The sequence below is a fragment of the Eleginops maclovinus genome, chromosome 18 (assembly GCF_036324505.1).
Source record: "Eleginops maclovinus isolate JMC-PN-2008 ecotype Puerto Natales chromosome 18, JC_Emac_rtc_rv5, whole genome shotgun sequence".
NCBI lineage: Eukaryota > Metazoa > Chordata > Actinopteri > Perciformes > Eleginopidae > Eleginops > Eleginops maclovinus.
In genome coordinates, this window is record NC_086366.1 from 5,919,899 (window position 1) to 5,942,426 (window position 22,528).

General features: G+C 40.9%; 1 protein-coding gene across 2 annotated transcripts in view; it reads right to left on the bottom strand.

The window, feature by feature from the left end:
- Positions 1–22,528, bottom strand: part of kcnab1a (potassium voltage-gated channel subfamily A regulatory beta subunit 1a) — a 98,952-nt gene that overhangs the window by 57,432 nt on the left and 18,992 nt on the right. Inside the window, exon 1 of one of the 2 annotated variants that reach the window (XM_063907195.1) lies at positions 6,006–6,217. The exons of the other annotated variant lie outside the window; for it this stretch is intronic. Coding sequence (XP_063763265.1) covers positions 6,006–6,217 — 212 coding nt within the window. Of the gene's footprint in view, positions 1–6,005; positions 6,218–22,528 lie in introns of those variants that run through there. 2 annotated transcript variants of the gene reach the window in all.

The window sequence follows — 22,528 nt, forward strand, 5'->3', positions numbered from 1 at the left end:
TAGGGGATTGTAGTGACACACACACACACACACACACACACACACACACACACACACACACACACACACACACACACACACACACACACACACACACACACACACACACACACACACACACACACACACACACACACACACACACACACACACACACACACACACACACACACACACACACACACACACACACACACACACACACACACACACACACACACACACACACACACACACAGATTTGTGATTAAGTCAAGCACATCCTCCTAATGCTTCCTTCTTTTAATCATACCTACCTCCTGCTCCTTTTTTTTATCTGTATTTCTTTTCCCCACATCCTTTATCTCTGTGTCAAAAGGAAACAAAAATCCAACACTCTACTCCGGCTCATTTCAAATACTGCCAAGATAGGAGCCCGGAGTGATTCAGGGCTTGTTATCGCAACACACAGAGTTAAAGAGAAAGGGACACAGGGAGCAAAATGCACCCTAGAGACTCGATCTATACAACTGCATACAGTATCCAAACAACAGCGATGGGTTTGACTCCTTTCATAGAAGCCGTCAAATCATCTCCATCTCCCACTTCTAGGCGTCTTCTGTCTGAATGACTGACTGAAGCAAATGTTGTTTACCAAGTCTGGGAGATCGTTATCAATTGAATGAGCACAGTCTATCAGAGTGGCGCTACAATCAGTCTTGATGCATTTTTCTAACACAGAAAAAAAGCCCAATGCCTTTTTATCTCCAGAAATTCAAACAGTGGGTAAACAAATCCTTCATAATCCTGTTTATTTTCACAATAACATGCACAGCACTGCATCCACCACCCCCACACACTCTGCTATTCTGCTGTGGTCAGAACTTATTACAATTTTAATGATTTCTGCTCAGTCAAGCTTGCATAGGGAAACCAGTAAACAACATATTAAGTCAATATGTCAATGAGGAAAGTATTAAAAATCTGCTGATGCAGTTAAAGAAATTCTGTAAATGCCCCAACATAAAATCATTTTAATTTGAGCTCACCTCAGAGTCTTCACCTCCTTATATGTTGTTCTATTACTACTGACAAATTAAGGCTCCACTATACATTTGTACATTTTATGAAAAAAGAATCCCCCCGTTTGAAACGCCTCCATTGGACTCCTTAGTTTACTTCCTGGACATAATGACATCACTATGTAACACATGCGCTTCTTTTGGCTAGCGCTCCAACAAATTGTACATGATAGGCCAAGGGGCGGGACATCTTTAAGTGGTTGATCAATCGCAACAGAGCCGGCCAGCTTACCAATCAGAGCATACTGGCCTCTGGTTTCAGACAGAGGGTGAAAAGAGGAGCTGCAGCACAGGCAGTATGAGAACAATGAAGAGCTTTTTGAACATTAAAGCATGGAGACATGTCCCAGTAGAGACACTAAATACTAATATGGAACTAAAAACGAGCAGAATATTTCCTTTTTAATACATTTCTCAATCATTGACAAGAATATGGCAAAAATGATCAATAAAAAGACAGTCCAAATAATCAATTTTTCCAAACCGTGCAGCCATATCCTTGTCTCTATGTTATGTGCCTGTCATGTGCTGTAAGAAGAGGAGGAAGTGAAGCTCACACACACAGGTAAACGCACTGAGAAGCAAGCATGTCCTTGCTAGTCATGGTTTCACCTACAACTCAGTGCCAGAGCAGATGGTGTGTGCAGCCCTGAGTTCACTTCCTGAAACAAAAAGAAATGGATAGAAAGAGATAATGAGAAGAAGAGAGAGATGGAGAGAGAAAGATATGGAGGAGTGGAAACTGTCGATCTCACTGTCCATCCTGAAGAATTAATGTCAGCAGGAGACAATGCAGCACTGACTGATGAGCATGAACACACACACACACACACACACACACAGGTATTGTCTCTTTACATTTCCACCTCTCTTCTTCTCTCTCCATCTTTCCCGCCATTGTTCCTATAGAGAAACTCTAGCCCGTCCTCGTCTATTGTCAGAAGCAATTTTCACAACCCTCTGCCTACTGAACTTTTAATGACAAGCTGACAGGAGGACATATGGCGTACCATCCGACTGTATAGGAGGCTGTGTAGAGAGAAGTGTGTGTACAATATGCTACATATGAGAACACCTGTCATACTGGTGGTAGTTTGGAGGTACTTGTACTTTACCTTAGTATTTTATGCTACTTTGTTCTTCTACTCGACTACATTTATCTGACAGCTTTAGTTACTTTACAGATTATTAGCTAACACAAAATATAAATCAACCATTAAATAAGACATCTAATTATAAGTAAAGATATCCAGCAGCAGTAAAAGGAACTGTAATTAGCTCCACCTTGCCCTAATTGGTACTTTTACTTCACTTATTGTAATTTTTGTCATTTTCCCTCTCCTCATTTCATTTCTTTAAATGATTACTTAGTATTACCACATTTAACAGTTCATTACAAAGCGCAAACAGCATCACAATCAACAAACTGAGTGTGAATATGCTATCCTCTACATTTATTTTCTGGAAACATTATCTGAATATGTCTTGTAAATGTCTCTCATCTCTGCCTGCACATTTCTGCGTATGAAGCATATGACTAACACGACACAATAACCCCCTGTATGTGACTGTCAGTCGCTGCATACCGCTCTCCTTGCTCCTAAATCCTGGATAAGCCGTAAACAAAATGGCATTAATAGTAAAGTAACCCCTGAACAGCCATCAGTTAAACACAAGTAAGACTTACACACAGCTGTGTAACAGCATAATCGACTTTACTATTCATCCAGTCTTTGCTAAAATCAAGATTAGGATATGTTGTTAACAGTAGAGCATCTCTTCTTTAGGAGACCTGATACAACATGTTTTTAAATCGCCTTATATGACTGAATATAACCAAAAGGCATCTGGATTTCCTTTTCCCTGAAATGAGTAGCACAGAAAATTCCCACGAGACAAAGTTCCCAAACAACAATTTCAGCAACATCCCGGCACTCAGCTGTGGCAGAACGTAAGCAAAATATTTGTCAGGCTTCAGGCATGTTTCTTTTTTACCCTGGAGCTTCTACAGACACAAACACAATCTGTGGTAGGAGACGACTTTGAGGAAAAAACACTCCCTATCCGAGTCGTAATAATAATAATTATAATGCATAAGGTTTATATAGCGCTTTTCCTAATGCTCAAAGACACCTCACCAAATATTATTGGCTTTTTCAGGATCTCAAAGTGCCCTTCCTAAGCTGTGACAGACAACCCTCATGTAAAACTCTATCTATATTCTGTACATGTAAAAGTGCTTTCCAGTGTTCACTAATAGCCTCATAGGTCCATAACAAGAAAATAACACTGAAGTTTAACATTTCTACCTCTTTCATTTCTCTAGCGCTACAGAACTCCATCGTTGTGTTGCTGGCAGCATGATTTGCTTTCAGCTCAGTTTCACATGCCAGGTGAAGCTGTGTTAGTTTTTGGTCCGCATCACTGCCCCTGCCTTCCCGGGCAGTAGTTTCCAGCGCAGAGCGACGTGGCACCGTGCCACAGCCGGCCCGCTACTTACCTGCCTGCAGCTCTCATTACTGGTCAAGCTGCATCACAGCACACTGACATGACATATTGTCTAGACTCCTTCAGAGGCCGGGCGATATGTAACCTGAGATTTATAGCTTTCTATTAGCCATGAACGGTGTTATGGTAGTGCTAGCCAGGTGTTCAAGATGCAATTTGTAATACTTGACAAAGCATCAACAACAGTTTACTTTAGGGTACTTAGCTTCCTTGTTAAACAATAAAGTAGACAAAGATTTATTATCATTTTAAGAACCATTCATTAAACACATGAAGCAGTAAGTTGAAATGCAGTTTGCCCATACTCAGATATGACACTACCACCCCTTAGATCGTGCCATCTACCAAATGTTTTATTTAAGAGAGGGCAACTCACTTTTTGAGCTTTTTTATCCAGGTAAAAAAATCAAAAGCAGGTGAATGTCATGTCTTTAAATTAAATATTTTCACTGTGGATGAAAACTTATTTTTTCTCACAAAGCAATTATGCATTGTTAACCTATGTTAACACAAGACTGAACAGCTCCCTCCTTTTATCAGAGCAGTCTGCAGAACATATGCAAGACCTAAAATAACCCTACATGTGCAAAAAAGAGCAAAATAGTTGTGAGATGGAGGTCTGATGCGTCTAATTCCCCTGTATTCACACTGAAGAATAACACCATCAAATACAGTCGAGCTGAATACTTAGCACTACCTTCCCCCTACAACTATATTGTCTCTGTGCACACACAAGATGTCTTCACACACACACACACACACCGCAGTCTGATTTCAGTGATCAGATGAGCTTCAGAAGAAAGTAACGGCACCATATTTTACGTAACATTCACAGCCCGAGGCCATGAGAGTAAGACACACACTAGTCAGCTGAGAACAGCAGCGCTGAGGTCAAATCCGACTCAGACACTCTGCCCACACTGCAGAGCGGTCTCACCAAAGAGAGAGAGTGAGAGAGGAAGAGCAAGAGGGAGAGAGTTCAGGAAAAAAATTAAGTGTATGGTGTGTGGGAGCAAAGCAGGAAAAACTCTACCATTCATGGCATTTGAACGCATCAGGGTTTGAGTAATTGTGAGCAATAAGGGAGGTTTAAAGAGGCCCTATTCCGCTTTTTGGGGTTTTCCCTTACCTTTAGTGTATCATTTTTGTGCATGTAAATGGTCTGCAAAGGCTAAAATCCCTGTGATCCCTCAGGCATTGAAACATGTCACAGTGGAGGCACAACATACAAATATGAACCAGAAAATGAGCAGAATATGTCCTCTTTAAGACTTGTCTGACTACAGATATGCGAGAGGTGTTAATGAACTGTGGGGAGTAAGGAGAAAGGAGACTTTGATAGACAGAACACGAGTGTAGTAACTGTCAGCACACGTTTGCAGAAACACCATTTTTTTCCTGGAAACCCAGTCAGGTTTGCTTTTGACTTCCAGAGAAAATCAGCAGCTTCTGCATGAGTTGCAGAGACTGAGGATCAGATTTGTGTAGCTCATGCTCACTGAAAACATACTGCAGGCTCGGCAGAAGGTGCTTCAGATGGCGTTGGCAAGAGTGGCTTTATGAAATTCCACAATATGACGGCAACAAAAGGCTCGCAAGCGAGGATTTTCAGGCAGCAAAAAAAAGGGAATTCTGACTTTCTGGCTTTCTGTACTCGGCTATATCCAGCCATCTGATTTTCATTTGCATTGATAGAGTCTTCAACCTTCCCATTGTCCTGGGGTCAAATTTGACTATATGTTATAATATCAGAAGTATCTAAATGCAACAGAAATGGTGACCGTGTTGAATTGTAATGGTTTGTATTTATTTTATTCAAACGTATAGCTTCTATGGTTTACTTAATTTAATAACATATATATATAAATAACGTTCACTGACCATTGATTAAAAAAACAAATGTAATATTTATATTTCCGTTGGAAGTTGGCTAAGAAGGCTTACCACAGAACTGGGTCATCATTTTTATACTATATTAATCCGAAGCAGTAAAACCAGACAGGAAAAAGGTTGCATGGGAAGACAACACAAGGGTTAAAGCATTACATAACACATTTCTCTGGATTAAGAATAAGAAGAGCTTGGCAATAGGATTAAAATATGTACTCAAATGGACGTCTTCTGATTTAATTTTCATTATTTTAATTAAACAAATATACTATGAGTCTTTGGAAGATTACAGAGAAACTGCACAAGAAAAGTGTTAAGTTGCACTGGGAATCACAAGTGTGTCAACAACTCAACTACTGTATAATGAAATATTGAGCATCGTAATTAAATAATCATGAAGGCGTAGCAGCTGTGCTGGAGTGGAAATATAAAAGAAACAGGAGAAGCATGGCAGCCAAACAAACATGTGCAGCAGAAACAAACACACAGCTTTTTTTCAAGACAGCAGTCACTTAACACACACTCCTCACTCTGACACACACACACCTGTACTTCATGCCAGTGTGTTTCCCCGTGGACTCCTTGAGGGAGATGTGCCGGGGAGTGAAGGAGCCGAAGCTGCGAGCGATGATGGCCACGGTGCGGAACTTGGCCCGGGCTTGGTTCACCACGTTGGGGCTGGTGGCGCTCTGCTTACTGTGGTCCCCTCCATTCCCCCTCTTCAGGTTGTGGTCCGTGCAGGCGATGGACACCTGCATGGCTGAGCTTTAGTCGGGGTGGGGGGGGAGCAGAGCCCAAGAAGCAGGAAGAAAAAGTACAAATGGGACCACAGGAGGAAAGGAGATGAAGACCGGTGGTGTTTAAAAGGGAGAAAAAGTCAAAAATGGCACAGGAGAGGAGACGAAGTCTGGCGGTGGAGGTTTTTTGTTTAAAATGTCTTGATTCTGCTCTCGTCCTTTCAAAGTCAGTATTAAGGTTCTCCAGTTTGCAGTTATTTTCTTGAAGATGGATTAAGTCTTTAGTTCCTCGCTTCTGAAAGCACTGTCTCCATTTGCATCACTTTGTTCTGAAGCTGCAAAATATTTCTTTCTTCTCTCCTTTAAAGACTTTCCTTGTAGAAGGGATAAAGGCAGCAGAACAGGTCAACCATCAAAAGCACGAGAAGAACAAAAGATTCCTCTGTTCTTTGAGGGATCCCCCAATTTATTTCCCTCCGCGGCTCCTGTGTCCTGTTCTCTGATACCGAGCTCGGGGATTTTTTTCCTCAGCTGCAGAATCACAAACGGAGCAGCTGGGGAGAGAGCAGAGGGATGCAGCGAGAGAGAGAGAGAGAGAGAGAGAGAGAGAGAGAGAGAGAGAGAGAGACAGACAGATGCAACCCAAGCTCTCCCTGCATGGTCTGTGGGAGGAGAGGAGAGCGAAGAAGAGAGAGGGGGGAGTGAGGGAGGAGGAGACAGGGTCAGAGAAGGGATAAGGAGACAGGTAGAGAGGAAGCGGGGAGGGGAGTCACTCTCAAGTCCTGCCATCAGCACTTTTTAGGCATCTTTTCACTTCGTCTCCTCTCCTCTTCTTCAGTGTCTTCCTCTTCTTTCTGCTGATGTATAAGCGTGTCACTAATGTGCATGTGCCCCAGTTTCCCCCCCTCATCTCCCTCGTCTCCCCTCGTCTGCGTCTCCCTCGCTCTCCGGTATTTGTTCTCTTATCCGATATTTAGATGCTCTGCTCTTTTTTTGCCCTTCATGTTTTTGTTTTTGTTTTAGTTTTTCTCAGCAGTGCAGCTACTTTTGCCAACAGCACACCTTCAGGGAACTGAGAGGTATTTAGTGCAACACACAGTCTCTCTCTCTCTCTCTCTTTCACCCAATCACTCCCACTATCTCTCTCTTTGGCTCCAACTACTTGTCTCACCTGTCAACTATATTTGAAGGTTCCATCCTTTCTCATATCACCTATCCACTCCTTTATTCCCTCTGCGTTTCACATACTACTCTCACAATCTTTTTGATTTTCATTCCCCATATTTTTCCATTTTCTGGAACAGTACACAACAAACAAATGTCTGTTGGCTCTGTGTCCTTCAGCGGTTAAGTCCTGCCAAAATAACTACAGCAAGAAACCTTTTGGCTCTTTGCTTTCAAATTTACTGCCTGTGCTGCAGCACCTCTTTTCACCCTCTGTCTGAAACCAGAGCCCAGTCGGCTCTGATTGGTTAGCTAGTCGGCTCTGTTGTGATTGGTCAGCTGCTACTAAGAGATGTCCCGCCCCTTAGCCTATACTGTACAATGAGTTGGAGCGCCAGCCAGTAGAAGCAGGAGTGTTCCGTAGTGATGTTTAGTTTCGTACACACAATTGTATTTTCTTTTTGTTCCCAATATTTGTCCGTCTATTTTCAGTACAGGAAAGACCATATCAGCTGTTAAACCCACCGAGAAACCCTTTGGCTCGTTGCGTTTAAATTCCCTATATAATAAAAAGATAGCATGTGAGCTGTAAATTGAAAAAAAAAATTGTGCATGTTTCTGTCTTGAACAAGGGTTGGGATAGTTACTTGTAATCCGTTACAATGACTAGTAGTGGAAACCCATCACATGTAATCCATAACTTCCAAAGCCTGATGTGAACACATGTATACATCATCATTATGCAGCAGCTACAGTATTTGCAAGTCAAAAATATATATTTGCTGACATTAAAGTAATTTGTTTTCCCTAAATCCCCACACACACACTGTAAAAACAACCAGCCCAGGCAGCTACTAATCAAAGCAACGAGAGGAGGGTGGATGGACGAGATGGGGGAGGTGTGCAGAGATTGAAATCAAGAGAACCGAAAACAGTGAAAACAGCTGGAGAGCAGTAAGAGCTGAGGAGAGAGACTTAATGCTGCTGTGATGCTGATTAAAACATAAGTGTCTGCCTGGATATGAATGATGTGTGTGTGTGTGTGTGTGTGTGTGTGTGTGTGTGTGTGTGTGTGTGTGTGTGTGTGTGTGTGTGTGTGTGTGTGTGTGTGTGTGTGTGTGTGTGTGTGTGTGTGTGTGTGTGTGTATACGTGGTTTAGATGTCAGGACTGGAGTGTTTGTACATGAAAGTGATTGGGCAGGATAATCAGACCATATTTCTTGACAAATATGCAGAAAAACCTCTAAATTAATAATAAAAAGTGCTTGTGTTAGGTATCTGAAATAAAGGCCAGAAGATTCTTTTACTGTAACAGCTTAGAATTGTCTAAAATTAAAACCTAATTAGAAAAATCTGCATGGAAGAGGATGTGGTTGTTGAGGCTGTAACACCTGTTTTATCACATCTGATTCTGGAGGTGCGGGGCACGGAGCCAAGGGAAGGTTATAACTGTAGATGATATGGAAAATGTGTCTTTTCAGCACTTCACACACTGTGAGTCACATGCACAGTACTGCTTGTTAGGTTAGTTCCTTATACAATCATTCTCTGTATCGTTCTGATCGATTAAAATATAACAGTAAACTATGATAAATTCAACCATGTTACAAATGGCTCCTGCTGATTAAAGACCTAGTCGCTCTGGAGTCACTCAATGAGAGTCTTGCGGAGTAAAGAGACTAACCGAGGTCAGAACTGCCTGTTGAGGCAATTCATTAAATCTAACTGTGACTGAACTGCAGTGTGTTTTTCCACTGCTGTATTTCATCGATTCAATTTCAACAGTACAGAGGCTCAATCCTGCAGTCAGCCTTTTAATCAGCTTTCATCTATGACCCTCTTCAAACCACTCAATAAAAACAATTTAACAAGAACATACAGGACATCTGATTGTTTCTAATGCAATTCATACTGTGTTTAGAAAAACAATTTCAGTCCTTGAAAATGAACTGAACTCTTCATATCATCTCAAGCTCTCCTGTCCAATCTTTTCCGCTTATTGGCAACACGTATAAAGTCTCATATCAATTTCACACCTAAAAGAAAAGCTGTACTCCAGCACCTCACACGAGACTGATTGCGTCCCACTCCTCAGGGGAACAGCAGATTCCAAACCACATAGAATTGAAGCCGGGTTAAATCATCTTTGCTCTAATGAGGAGATGAAACGTGCCGAGTGAAAAAGGGCTGCGGTTGCAAAGTGTGTTACTGTCCTGCGGTGTGTGCAACACATCAGTCTCCATTCATCAGTGTCAGAAGCTGCCGGATGAAATGTGTGGTAAACAGTTTGTCGCATTTCTTACAATAGTATGTGCTATAATATAGGTAGAAAAACCTTTACAATGTAAACGCTTACGCTAAGACAGAATTTAAGACAATGTACAACTCGTATATGAGAGAATATAGAGGAACATAGCATGTAACAAATACTGCAATGAGTAATGTACAAGTAATATTTCTGTTGTGGGTCTACAACCAGTTAGAAAATGGAGTGTAAAAAAAAGTCCATGTAAGGTATAATGAGCAGCGAGGCGGTCATTAATGAATAAAGAACCCCGACCGGGTGATCAAGGTTCCATCATGAGTCAACGACTTGACTCACGATATTGATTTAAATTATTTAATAGATTTTAAAATGATCGTATTGCTTCCACTAAGAAAAATGTGTCCTGTCCACAGCGTGCCAACAGCAGCACTGATCGAGGTTTTCTGTCGAAGTCTGTTCGCGTTTTCTTTTCCAATAACCAGTCTTTAAAAACTGCCAGAGCCCATACCTTGTTCCTGTAAGTGTTTACTTCCTGTCTGTCTTCCTCTGCTGTTCCCGTTAGTGTTTACTTCCTGTCTGTCTTCCTCTGCTGTTCCCGTTAGTGTTTACTTCCTGTCTGTCTTCCTCTGCTGTTCCCGTTAGTGTTAACTTCCCGTCTGTCTTCTTCTGCTGTGAATCACTTCTCCCATGACCTAAAATGACCAAATCATGCCAATTGTGAGAAAGATGTGTGCCGCTGTAAGCTCTAGTTAATGGAACGTCAGAGTCCGTGAACAATGGTGATTTTAAAAACAGTGGTTGCTAATAAGTGTCTAAATAAATGACTAAACATCATCATGCTGAACATTAGCCGCCTTTAGCTTAGCGGGGGTGACATGAAGTCATGTGACCGTGATGTAGTTCTTTTATAGCCTAACATTAGCTTTTTACTTCTGAAAAATCATATAGTGTGTGTGTGTGTGTGTGTGTGTGTGTGTGTGTGTGTGTGTGTGTGTGTGTGTGTGTGTGTGTGTGTGTGTGTGTGTGTGTGTGTGTGTGTGTAAATACTTGATAGACCCCGACTTAATATCTTGGGCTCTGCCATTTAAAACTCAAACCAATGCAGCAGTCATCCTGATAAAGATTTGCTTCCTGCCGTTATGATAATTATGCCCCCATTAGTAAGATCTAGTCAATAGTAGCAGTAGTAGATATCATCTCTGTTTTGTTTTTGTTTTCCCAGCAGCCGCCCCCAAAAGAAGCAAGTGAGGACACACTCATAACTCTTGACGGGTAACGACTGTGTCCTACTTCTGCACCTGTGTGTGTGTGTGTGTATTTTGTACTTCATGTTGGGTCATGAGCTTTGTCAGCAAAAAGCCCACACACACCACATAGTGTAATCCCCACAAGATGCCTAACACTGTGTGCACGTCTGTTTGTTTGTTTAAAGTGTGACATTTTTAGGGCTTTTCCCCCTTTATTATCGAGTTGATGAATAAAAACAGGATGGGTGAGAGACGGGACACCAGGCAGCAAAGGACAAGGGTCGTATTCAAATCTGGGCTAACGGGATTCTCTTTGAACATATTTTCTATGACACATAATGCAAAAAGAAGAGCATACATCCATATTAAAATACAGAAGTGACAGACTGAGTGTTGTGGTGCTGCTTTGCTGTTTTTTCCAATGAAAAATGGTGGTAATGACTGGTAATGGGCCTTCCACACAAACACAAACGCATTCAATATGACTTTACAAAATGTACCTACCAATTGCCATGTATTTTTGGGAGGATTTCTTTTAAATATAAATTAGATTTCAACAAGGTACACTTGTGCTGTTATTATAAGTTGTTTTATGCTTTATACACTCACCACTATACTAGTGTCAGAAAAGAAGCCACTGTTTATTTGATTGTGTTAATTGAGCAGTATCATTGCAAGCTACCTAGCTAACAGCTGCAATCATCACTTAGCCTACTGTGAGGGCAAAGCAGCCACCTGCCATCTGACACAACACTACCCGGGAAATTCACACACTGTGCAAGTGTACAATTCACGACATGAATGTGTGTGAAGAAGAGTATCCAAATATTCTACACAGCATTTACATGTTACAGGATTTGCTCTTTGCTCACCGCAATATTGGTTGCAGAGCGTCACGGTGGAAACAGCTTCCATGCTAGTGCGCCGCTTAGCACAGCTGTCATCTGATTGGTTGGAGAGTCCAGGTCAAAGTTTAAATAATTTCAAACTTATAGCAGGGCTTGCAACACTTTTGCACGGTGAGCGACTCCGAGGGTGGCGCATCTGCCTAACTCAGGGGTGTCCAAACTACGGCCCGGGGGCCAAATGCGGCCCGCAGGCCATTTTAAAATCGACCCTCTGCAAATTCTAAAAGTATAATGCAATATGGCCCAAAAATTAAACATTTGCTTGTATATTGTACTTATATTGTATATTGTACTTCTCAAATATATATGTTCAAATATATTATATGAGCCCAATTTTCAAATAAATTTAGTCATTTAAAATTTAAAACAGTTTCTAACAATCAAAAAAACAAAAAACCAATAACTTATTTCCATAACAAGCTTGAAATTGAACCTTCATATTTACTCTTATTATCAGCAATCTGAGGCTTCTGTTTTAAGGAATGAGCTGCCAACAAAATAAATGAAACCCTAAAGAGAGACGGATGTAGGCTGTTTTTTCCTTAAACCATTTGAAATTATCGCGCATTATTCGCCTACATTTGATTGTTTTGCTAACTTATAACTTCACTTGTGAGACAATATTCACCTCTATAAGTGGCCCATCTCTCTGTATATTTTTCTGTATGTGGCCCTCGGGTGGAACACAACATCAGTGAAGGCAGTTTAAGGAACATCCTTCCATAAGAAAACGTCACCAAACCACTGATATCTGTGCACTGTAGCTCCCAACATATACACACAGTGAGTACAGTACATACTGTAAAGTCATGCCCTCGTCTGTGGCTCTGCTCAGTGCTATGACGCGAGTTGACAGGCTAGCATCGGAGACGTCAGCGCTCGTTATGACTGTAAGCTCCTCAAAAGACTGAGTGTTCCCTCTGCCTAACACTGAATCAGTTGTGGCAGCTGTAGTGGGGGGTGTTAACGGTGAGGTTTGATGCTGAAGAGCAAATCTGACTGAGCAAAACTGTGCAATCAGCAAAACAAGAAGAGAAGAGACTTTGTTTTCAGCTCAGGGAAAAACAACATGACCATTGTTGGGGTTGCAAGCAGTTCCTTTAACAGATCATCTTAAAAGTTTCAGTGACACCCCATGGAGAGTCGGAACTTTAATAAGTCTATCCAGGTGAAGAATTTGTAAGACGTTGAAAGTTTGAAGAAGTGAGAAGGTAAGAAGGTTAAATATTGTTAAGAGCCAGAACAGTATTCCTGTTAGTGTTTACTTCCTTGGTGCTTCTGCTGTTCCTGTTAGTGTTTACTTCCTGTCTTCTTCTTCTGTTCCCGTTAGTGTTTACTTCCTGTCTGTCTTCTTCTGTTCCTGTTAGTGTTGACTTCCTGTCTGTCTTCTTCAGCTGTTCCTGTTAGTGTTTAATTCCTGTCTGTCTTCTTCTGTTCCTGTTAGTGTTGACTTCCTGTCTGTCTTCTTCTGCTGTTCCTGTTAGTGTTTACTTCCTGTCTGTCTTCTTCTGCTGTTCCTGTTAGTGTTTACTTCCTGTCTGTCTTCTTCTGCTGTTCCTGGTAGTGTTTACTTCCTGTCTGTCTTCTTCTGCTGTTCTTATGGTTGACTTCCTGTCTGTCTTCTTCTGCTGTTCCCGTTATGGTTGACTTCCCGTCTGTCTTCTTCTGCTGTTCCTGGTAGTGTTTACTTCCTGTCTGTCTTCAGTTCATTTCTCTGACGTCAAGTACTTTGTCTTTTAACCTCTTTTCTTACCGTGTTCTATTTTTCTTTTCCTTTCTGGGGACAGCTGAGCCATCATGAATTTTGCTCTTCCCAAATAAAAAAAATATTCAAAAAATATTGGTCAACAGCTGACGTTTAATTGAGGTGACTTCTTTCAGCGGATTGATATGACAGCACATACAGTAATCCCTCAATCCTTCTTAGCAACATTCTTTTTGTCCTTGGTAACAGTCTGTTAGTGAAAAGAACAACCTCTGGAATGTCCAAATTGACCAATCGAGTATTCAATTAAGCCTTGTAATTGGGCACTATATCGTGAACATGGTTTAAAAAATGAGAATGACCGTCTGCCTAAACAGGAAACAAAAGCTGTCTCCAGAGTGTAAGTCACATTTTAGTTGATTTAGACATCCACCTCGTGACCCTAACATCTCCTTTTTATATCTATATCTACTCTAATTATATTTACTGCTTAAAGGAAGTTGTTTTGCTGAAATGAATGATGCTGTCAACAGTCTCACATCGGGTGTGCACAAACAGCGTTTAAATGCCAGCCAGTGTTCAAGGCCAAAAGAAATAAGACGGTTTTAGACCCCTGGAGAGGATGGGAATAATCTGCTTTCTGAAAGACAGCTTAAAGCACTAAAAGGATGATTTCTCCAAACACCAGTTACAACATACAGTCTTCAAGAGTCTGTTTCTCCAAATTATCTGAATTATTCCTGACACAAAATGAGAGCTTTTCTCGTTCACAGGAAACTATTATTTCTCCTCACCAAACAAATTCTCACTGTGACTAAAAAATACTGTTTTAAAAAGAAAACATAATTACATAAAAGCCAGTTTGAAGAGTAAAAGGACAAGTCAGCCTGTTGCAACCGACTTATACACACAGAGTCATTAGATGCTTTCAGCCATATCTCAGGTCACAGGTCAAGGGTCAGAAAGACAAAGAAAGAGGAACAGCATCATGCCTCATTGGTCAATCCTATCCATTAAAATCCATACGGGCAGCATTTTCCTTTCACCCCTCAATGCAGACAGCCTAATCACGATAACGAAAGAAGTAACGGTAACGCCCGAATATGCTGAATGAACGGCAGGTTTTCCTACAAATAAAAGCATTTTTAATCCTAAATATCTTGGTTTCTTCTTTTCTACGGTCACATTGTTCTGTTGTCTTAGATAATACACTTCAGTAAAAAACACCTTGTATTTGATATTAATGTAATCCAAAAGTAACGGGAAGAAATCACGTGACATTACTTGTTGCATTTACATGTAACTACTAATTGTAACAGAGTACTTTTCTTAAAGTAACCCTCCACGGTCGTGACATTTTGACCTTTATTGTCTTCAGCCGCTCTCTTGAGCCTAATCACCGTCTGTAATCTAACACTCCTCTGAGAACAATGACCAATGGATCGACTAAATGGATACACTGGGGATTATGATCCAGTGGTGACCTCTGTGTGTGTGTGTGTGTGTGTGTGTGTGTGTGTGTGTGTGTGTGTGTGTGTGTGTGTGTGTGTGTGTGTGTGTGTGTGTGTGTGTGTGTGTGTGTGTGTGTGTGTGTGTCATTACAGAGTTTGTCACAAAGTAAAATGGGTTTTGATATTCGTAGATGAATATGTCTGGATATTACTAGAAAGCCTCTATTGTTTTGGCATAATTTGGGCACGTTTCAAGATGTCTTGTAAAAAAATAAATACATTTTCAACCCAAGATCAACCAGCTAAGCAGTCAGAGCAGACTGGGATCTGGTTTCAGACAGAGGGTGCAAAGAGGTGCTGCAGCACAGGCAGTATGAGACAAATAAAGAGCTTTTTGAACATTAAAGCATGGAGAGGCACAACATTTAAAGCTGGAAATAAGCATTATTTGTCCTCTGTAAGTATCATTTGCTGCAATGTTCATTTGCTTCGAATCCTTTTTATTAATTTGGGAAGCGGGCATGTGTGTGGCAGAGAAACTTCTTTGGGATTTTAGCCTTTGCAGACCATTTAAACACAAAAACCTATATAAAAAAACACAGTACAGGAAAGCGGAAACCTCAAAAGCATAATAAGGCCCCTACAACAGAAGTAAAATCTCTTGATCCTTCACGTCCTGCACTTGTTTGATGTACTTTCAAAAGGAAGTATTGTAATTGAATTGTGGTGCCACATACAAGAAAACCAAATCAATGAAGGTGAGTCAAACACAATAGTGAAGGTCAGACATTGGTCATTAAAATCACATTACAACCAATCCTAAGCCAATATGTGCTTCCAGTGAAACAAACCACTCTGCCACAGTGAGGGGACGGAGGAGGGAGGGGGCGTGGGGGTCTCTGGAGACCCCGCTCGCATCTATCTTCATGTTCTGCTTCATGACTGACGTGAGCGTGACCTCAGGGCCAAGGCTAATCACTGCAATACGCTCTGGGCTGTCATATCCTTGACCCCGCTTCAATGTGTAAAACGCTTAAGCGATACAAATGACAAAGGAATAAATCTCCGGGACTTATGTACGACATTCAGTTCATGCACACATTTCAGGATCATTACAAACGAGGTCCTGCTAATATTCAATAACTGCAGAGGAAATTAAAGCCACACCAGTCCATAAGAGCTCTCCCCAAGATTATTGCTACCCTTACTAACTAAATAAGCAATATGCTGCTGCTTGTAGTGTACATTTGCAATATAAACATAGGTACTATAAAAGGGTAAATACAATTTATTCCATAGAATAATATATGGATATCTGCAAGCTGAAAATTGTTTATTCTCCGACATCAAATATGTCAGTAAATATCCCAAGGTGAATTTAAATCTAAAATGAGAGAGTCAGAGAGATACTGAACGCCATTACGCTAACATTAGACACTTTTAGCTTAGCATTCTTTGATACTGAATATATTTCTACTGCTGTATGTATACATGTAGTGAATTTATTGTATTTTTAACTCATGTTAACAGGCTGCTGTTTCCAAAATGGGAAAGTATTTCTGATAGACTTAATTCCAAAGTGCTTCAAAACACACTGCTATATGTTGCACATTATAAACCTTATTACACTTGCATACCATTAGTTGTTTTTTTTATATCCCCAGGTTTTTCACCATAGCAATATCTGAGCCATATGAGCTGTAAGTACCATACGTCTGATCTGAAATGTTTTGCAGTAAAAAGGACCTTGCTATAACGTGCCTGCAAGCAAAGCACTGTGCATCACACTTCACATGGCTCTGTTTGCCGACAGTTTAATGACTCCCTGTGTGTGTCTGTGTGTACTGAAGCTTTGCACTTCTCCCGCTGGACCTCAAGTCATCGCCGTTCAAGGTCACTGCTGTAAAGATGATTGGTTTGTAAAGGTGGCTTTTTGAATAGAGGAAATGAAAATGTTTTGTGCATGTAAAAGCTGAGATTCTCTCCCACTGCCTCCTTTGGACTCCTTTGTTTACTTTAGGAACATATTGACATCAGTATGGAACACTTGCGCTTCTATTGGCAAGCTCTCAGACACACTGTACGTGATAGGCGAAGGGGCGGGACTTCTCTCAACGGTTGACCAATCACAAAGAATGTGATCTTTAAATGATGGATCTACAATTACACTTCTGAGAACAAAGTGAACGGCAGAACATTCTCTGAAACTTTTCTCCTTTGCACCTTAATGTGTAACATAATAAGGTCGTTCTCAAACTTTGCTCCACGTAATAAGCACATACCTCCTACACCACCTGCACCACAATTAGCTGTTTGTTGCAGAGAGCAGCGTTCCTGGCTGCTAGAGAGTCTCCAGATATGGACACTCGATAGTGAAGAGTGGTAACAACGAGGGGAAACCGTCATCTCAGTAATAGCATTGCTATGGAAACGGTATGGAGGCGTTGTGTGTGGGAAATAGCAGCAATAAAATAACACCAGGCAGGAGAAAAAGATGCCAGATGGCAACCAGGAAGCATCTGGAGGAGCAAATAAACATATATACCTCTCACCTTGGAGAAGAGAAGTGTGTAATACAATAAAACTGGATGCTGAATACACTTTGATCCATTGTTTTATAATCACTTCTAAAATGATTGTCATTAAGCAATCCCAAACTGGGTTTTTACAGGAAACACATGCAAGACGCAATGGGAATATAGTAGAGTGTTTACCCATTAGGCATTTGTAATATCAGGTACCACCATTTTTCCTTTGTTTTAAGTTGTCAAATTGGAAGAACAGTAAAAAAAAAAAGAAGCTTTAATTAAACAGAAACTATTAGTTATAATGAGTGTAGCAACAGACGCACACAAAGCAAAGAGGTCACGGAAAAGACTTTCACTGGAGTTACAGAGCATGGTTCTATTTCTATACTATAATATTGTAATTTTTAATATTCTCCTTAAATTGCAACTACAGTATGATTAAAAGTTATGGCTAAAATCAAGCAGAACTCAACTGATGCTCTCCACACTGCAAACAGTCTTCAAACCTGAAACTAGGACTTCATACTGATACTAGGGGGGGGGGGAGGTAGCATAACAGTGGCATTCATTGTTGGATTGGGACAGAAATCTTGTGCTGGAGTATTTTCCATTAAGAAATCCTTCCTAGGGAGAGCTGGCTGCTCTGAAGTAAAGTTGGTGCCTTACAGGGTCACGGGACATAAACCAGCTGTAAAAGACTCGTCCTGGTTGGCTGAGCAGGTTCTTGACCCGCAAGTGATGGCAATTCTTGTTTGAGCATTGACTGGGAAATGAGGAAGCTGGAGACAGATCTGATGTCAGACAAACTGAAGGTTTTGTGGCTGATAAATGACAATGACATTGCAAAAAGTAAACAGAGAAGTGTTACCACTGTCAGGGCTGGCAAACACACAGTAAATCCACAAAAACAATGCACAAATATAGAGCCTATTGTCCTCCGAAACCCTAGATAAAAGCTGTTTCAAAAGAACTAAAACAGATGGTGTGTGTAAGACTTCATCTGCATGTGCAATCATGTACATGTGGCTCAGTAAGTAGGGGCTTGGACTGGGAATCGTAGGGTTGCCGGTTCAAGTCCCCGAACAGACTTGAAATATGGAAAGTGGACTGCTACTTGGAGAGGTCCCAGTTCACCTCCTAGGCCCTGCTGTGGTGTCCTTGAGCAAGGCAACGGACACCTCCAATCCCCCCCTCCCCATTGCTCCCCGGGGGCTGCACAATAGCTGCCCAATGCTCCTAATACTAGGATGGGTTAAATGCAGAGGACCAATTTCACTGTGTGTGCTCTGCTGTGTGTATGTATCTGACAAATAAAGAGGGTTTCATCCTCCGATTCTATTCTATGTTCTCTCACATCAGCATTTTAGCATGTGCCAGATGAAGATAGAAAAAGGTCAAAAGATAATAAAGACGGAGAGCGTAGAAAGCATGTGCATCACCTACCAGCTCTGACGAGTTCATCAGTTTGTTAATTGGATTATCTCAAACACCTGTGTCTCGTCTAATGTGCATCTCCTTCCGCTTTCATTTCATGCTCTAATTACCTGATGGCGTTTGTTTCATACTTTGACATCACCCTCTCCTACATGAGTGCATATTTGCTTTGTTCATTGATGGATTAATCCTACAGAATTTATCTTGAAATCTAATTCAAATGTGAAGAAGAGCCTGTATGTTAAACCCATGGAGGTCATTTTAAGTGTTTCTGCTAATCATACATTCCTGAAGACTGCGTGGGTGTGTTTACATTGAGCTTGATTGTCATCTCCATCACTCTCCTGTCACATGTCTGACACAAATTACACACATTATCATAGAGCACTTACATTATGCCACCTCTTCAGAGTCAGATTTAGGTTGTGATGTGTTTCTGCATTCTTATTCATTGTTACAAGGAAACTACTAACGTTTTACTGGAGATAAGGGAGCAGCATTTACATATATTTTGTTATGTGTTTTTGTTTAGAAGCCTTAAATAAGGTAGAATAGATTATCACACTCACCTCAGTTAATACCCACTGTGAATATATAAAGCCTCTATGTGTCATAAAACAGCGGTTGATAATAAATCTGACGACTAAACGCCATCACGCCTAACATTAGCCGACTTTAGCTTAGCGTTGGGGAGGTGAGTGGATGTCGTTTGCTCATAGCCTCAGTTAGATATTTACTTACTGAACAAAGTGACATCACTATGGAAAACTCGCACTTCTATTGGCTGGCGCTCCAACACATTGTACGAGTAGGCTAAGGGGCGGGACATCTCTAAGCGGTTGACCAATCACAACAGAACCGGCCAGCTAACCAATCAGAGCAAAGCACCGTGCCTCACGCGTCACATCGTTGCTCTGTTTGCCGACAGTAAAATGTCTCCCTGTGTGGTCTGAAGCTTTTCACTTCCTCCCACTGCACCTCAAGTCATCGCCGTTCAAGGTCACTGCTGTAAATAGGATTTGTTTGTAAAGGTGGCTTTTTTGAATAGAGGAGATAAAATTGTTTTTGTGCACTGCCTGAAACGCCTCCATTGGACTCCTTTGTTTACTTCCGGAACATAGTGACATCACTATTGAACACTTGAGCTTCTATTGGCTAGCGCTCCGACATATCGTATGAGGCTAATGGGCGGGACATATCTAAGTGGTTGACCAATCTTACACTTTGTAAAGGACGGTCATGAGCTAAAGGGTTGAAATGAGACCACTTAAATAATGGATCAAGGTGAAGCGGTCGTAACAAAGAGTGCTTTTATATACTGCTCGACTTTGGCTTTGTCCATCATCAAAGTGAGAGAACATTAAAGGTCAGTGTCAACAATCCCACAAAGATTGAAGGCAAAACTTGAAAAGTAAGACCTAAGCATTGCCGTGTTCAACAACAAAAAAATGATTCCAATGGGGATTCCCAAAGATATAATCAAGGTTGATGGAGCAAGAGATGGAATGAAAGACGCAGTACTGTAAGAGTGTGTGTGTATATATGTGTTTGTGTGTGTATTGATTTATGTGGGCGTGTGTGAGCACTTAGTGTGAAATGATCTACACACGAGGGAGTTCCCATCACTCGTGTGTGCTGACAGGGAATTTCTGCACCACATTTCGAGCCATTATATCATCTGTTCAACGCATTCTGCAAGATTTATTGACTGTGAAAAAGGTGAGATTGTTTCCATCAGTGTCTGTTCCTGCAGGAGAGCTTAAATCCTTTTCTACAAAAACATAATGCAGCAATGGAACTCCACACAGACTACACAGCAGTTAACCAACAATAACAACACATTTTATATGACTGGACTGTAAGGTTTAGGGTTATGTATCGCTTGTTTCATACACACGAGTAGGAGCCTTATGATACTATAAATTGAGAAGTAAATAACACTTAATCCAGTAGAATTCCATCAATCTAGACTCCAAATCAGGACAGTGTTAAAAAAAGTAAAACAAATACAATATACATTTATTTAAATGTTGTCTTTTTGTGGAAAAAACATCTATTTCAAGCAACTGTACGCTAGAATCGATTACATATGAGACGATATCACCCTAACTTATTTGCCTTTGCCCAATACATATAAAAATGTAGTATAAAAGTAGCATAAAACATCTAAAAAGTACCTCAAAAGGTTTATGTAAAGAGCATTGAACCAATAGGAATATTTAACATGATACAAAAGTATGTACAAGTCTTTAACTTGTTATCTATGCTTTATTTTAAGTATTTACAACACTTATTCTGCAGCACTGTTGTGTATTAAAGGCAATTTCACGTTGCAACAGGAGACTGCAGTCGCTGCATCTTTGCTGCATTGCTCTGAAGCCACTAAAAAACAGAGCCGTCCATTCACGATTTTATTTTTACGCGTTTGCTTGTCCAGTATTTGACCATAATAGTATTTCTGTGTGCCTATTTCCCTGCATTTATTGCACTGTACACTCTACAGGGTGTGTGTGTGTGTGTGTGTGTGTGTGTGTGTGTGTGTGTGTGTGGAAATACTTTATATCCCACTCTCCGTCCCCTGATCTCTCACCTTTTTCCTCTAAATAGGCCTTGGAGGAAACCGCAGTATATTACATTTTCTTATCAATGATAGCACTGCACCTGAGAACAGAACACACATCCCCAGCCTTTCTCTTGCTCTCACACACACACACACACCCTGCCGCAGACTCCACTTTCTTTCTATTACAATCTGTTGAGACAAACACACACGCACACATACTGGAAAAAACAGAAAAGTGCTGATCCGATGAAGCACAAACTCTGCCTGCGTCAGAGTATCCGCTCAGTGCTGTACAGCAGAGATATATGGTGACACTAAAACTGAGAGTCGATTCTGGAGCATGACCGTGCAAAAAGCTAGATGATGACTGAACACAATTAATGACCAATGGAGTGTGGAAGACACAAAAAAAATCTAATTAATTGATACAGCGCGAGAAAGGATGAAGAGAGAAAGACTTGCAAGACGGAGGGAAACTTCAGGGAAAATTGGTTTGGAGTGAAAGTTAAGTCATTTTTCATGGGATATAAAATGACCCCCTCTTGAGCTGTGGTTTTTTAAAGGTCTCTGCTTCCACAGTGGGTGACACTCCTACTGATTTAATCGCTGCATGAGCACTGCAGCGGCTCTTAAAGCAACACATTATTTTTCTCCTCCTGGCACCCATCTCTGGGAACTCGCAAGCGCTTCTAGGTGCTCTGATTCACTGCCATCAGCCGGGCACAGTCTTTTGTTTTTGAGCTGTAATCAATAATCGGAAAGAGGAAATAGAGCTGTGTAAATATATCAAATTGTGCAGAGATGTCCACATTTATGCTGCTACTGTCTCTAATTAGGTGTTAGCTATTAGAACATGACACAGAGGAGGAGGAGGAAGAAGATCCATCGGATTCAAGGATACGAAATTATGGAATAGCTTTCCCCACATACTTCCCACTCCAAACAATGCATAAAAGACAAATTATCCACCCTTTCAAAACTTTTTTTTCATTTATGCAGTCCCTTTCAGTCACGTGTGTTTTCCTTTTCAAATGATATTATTTTATTATATGCTGATCTAATACTT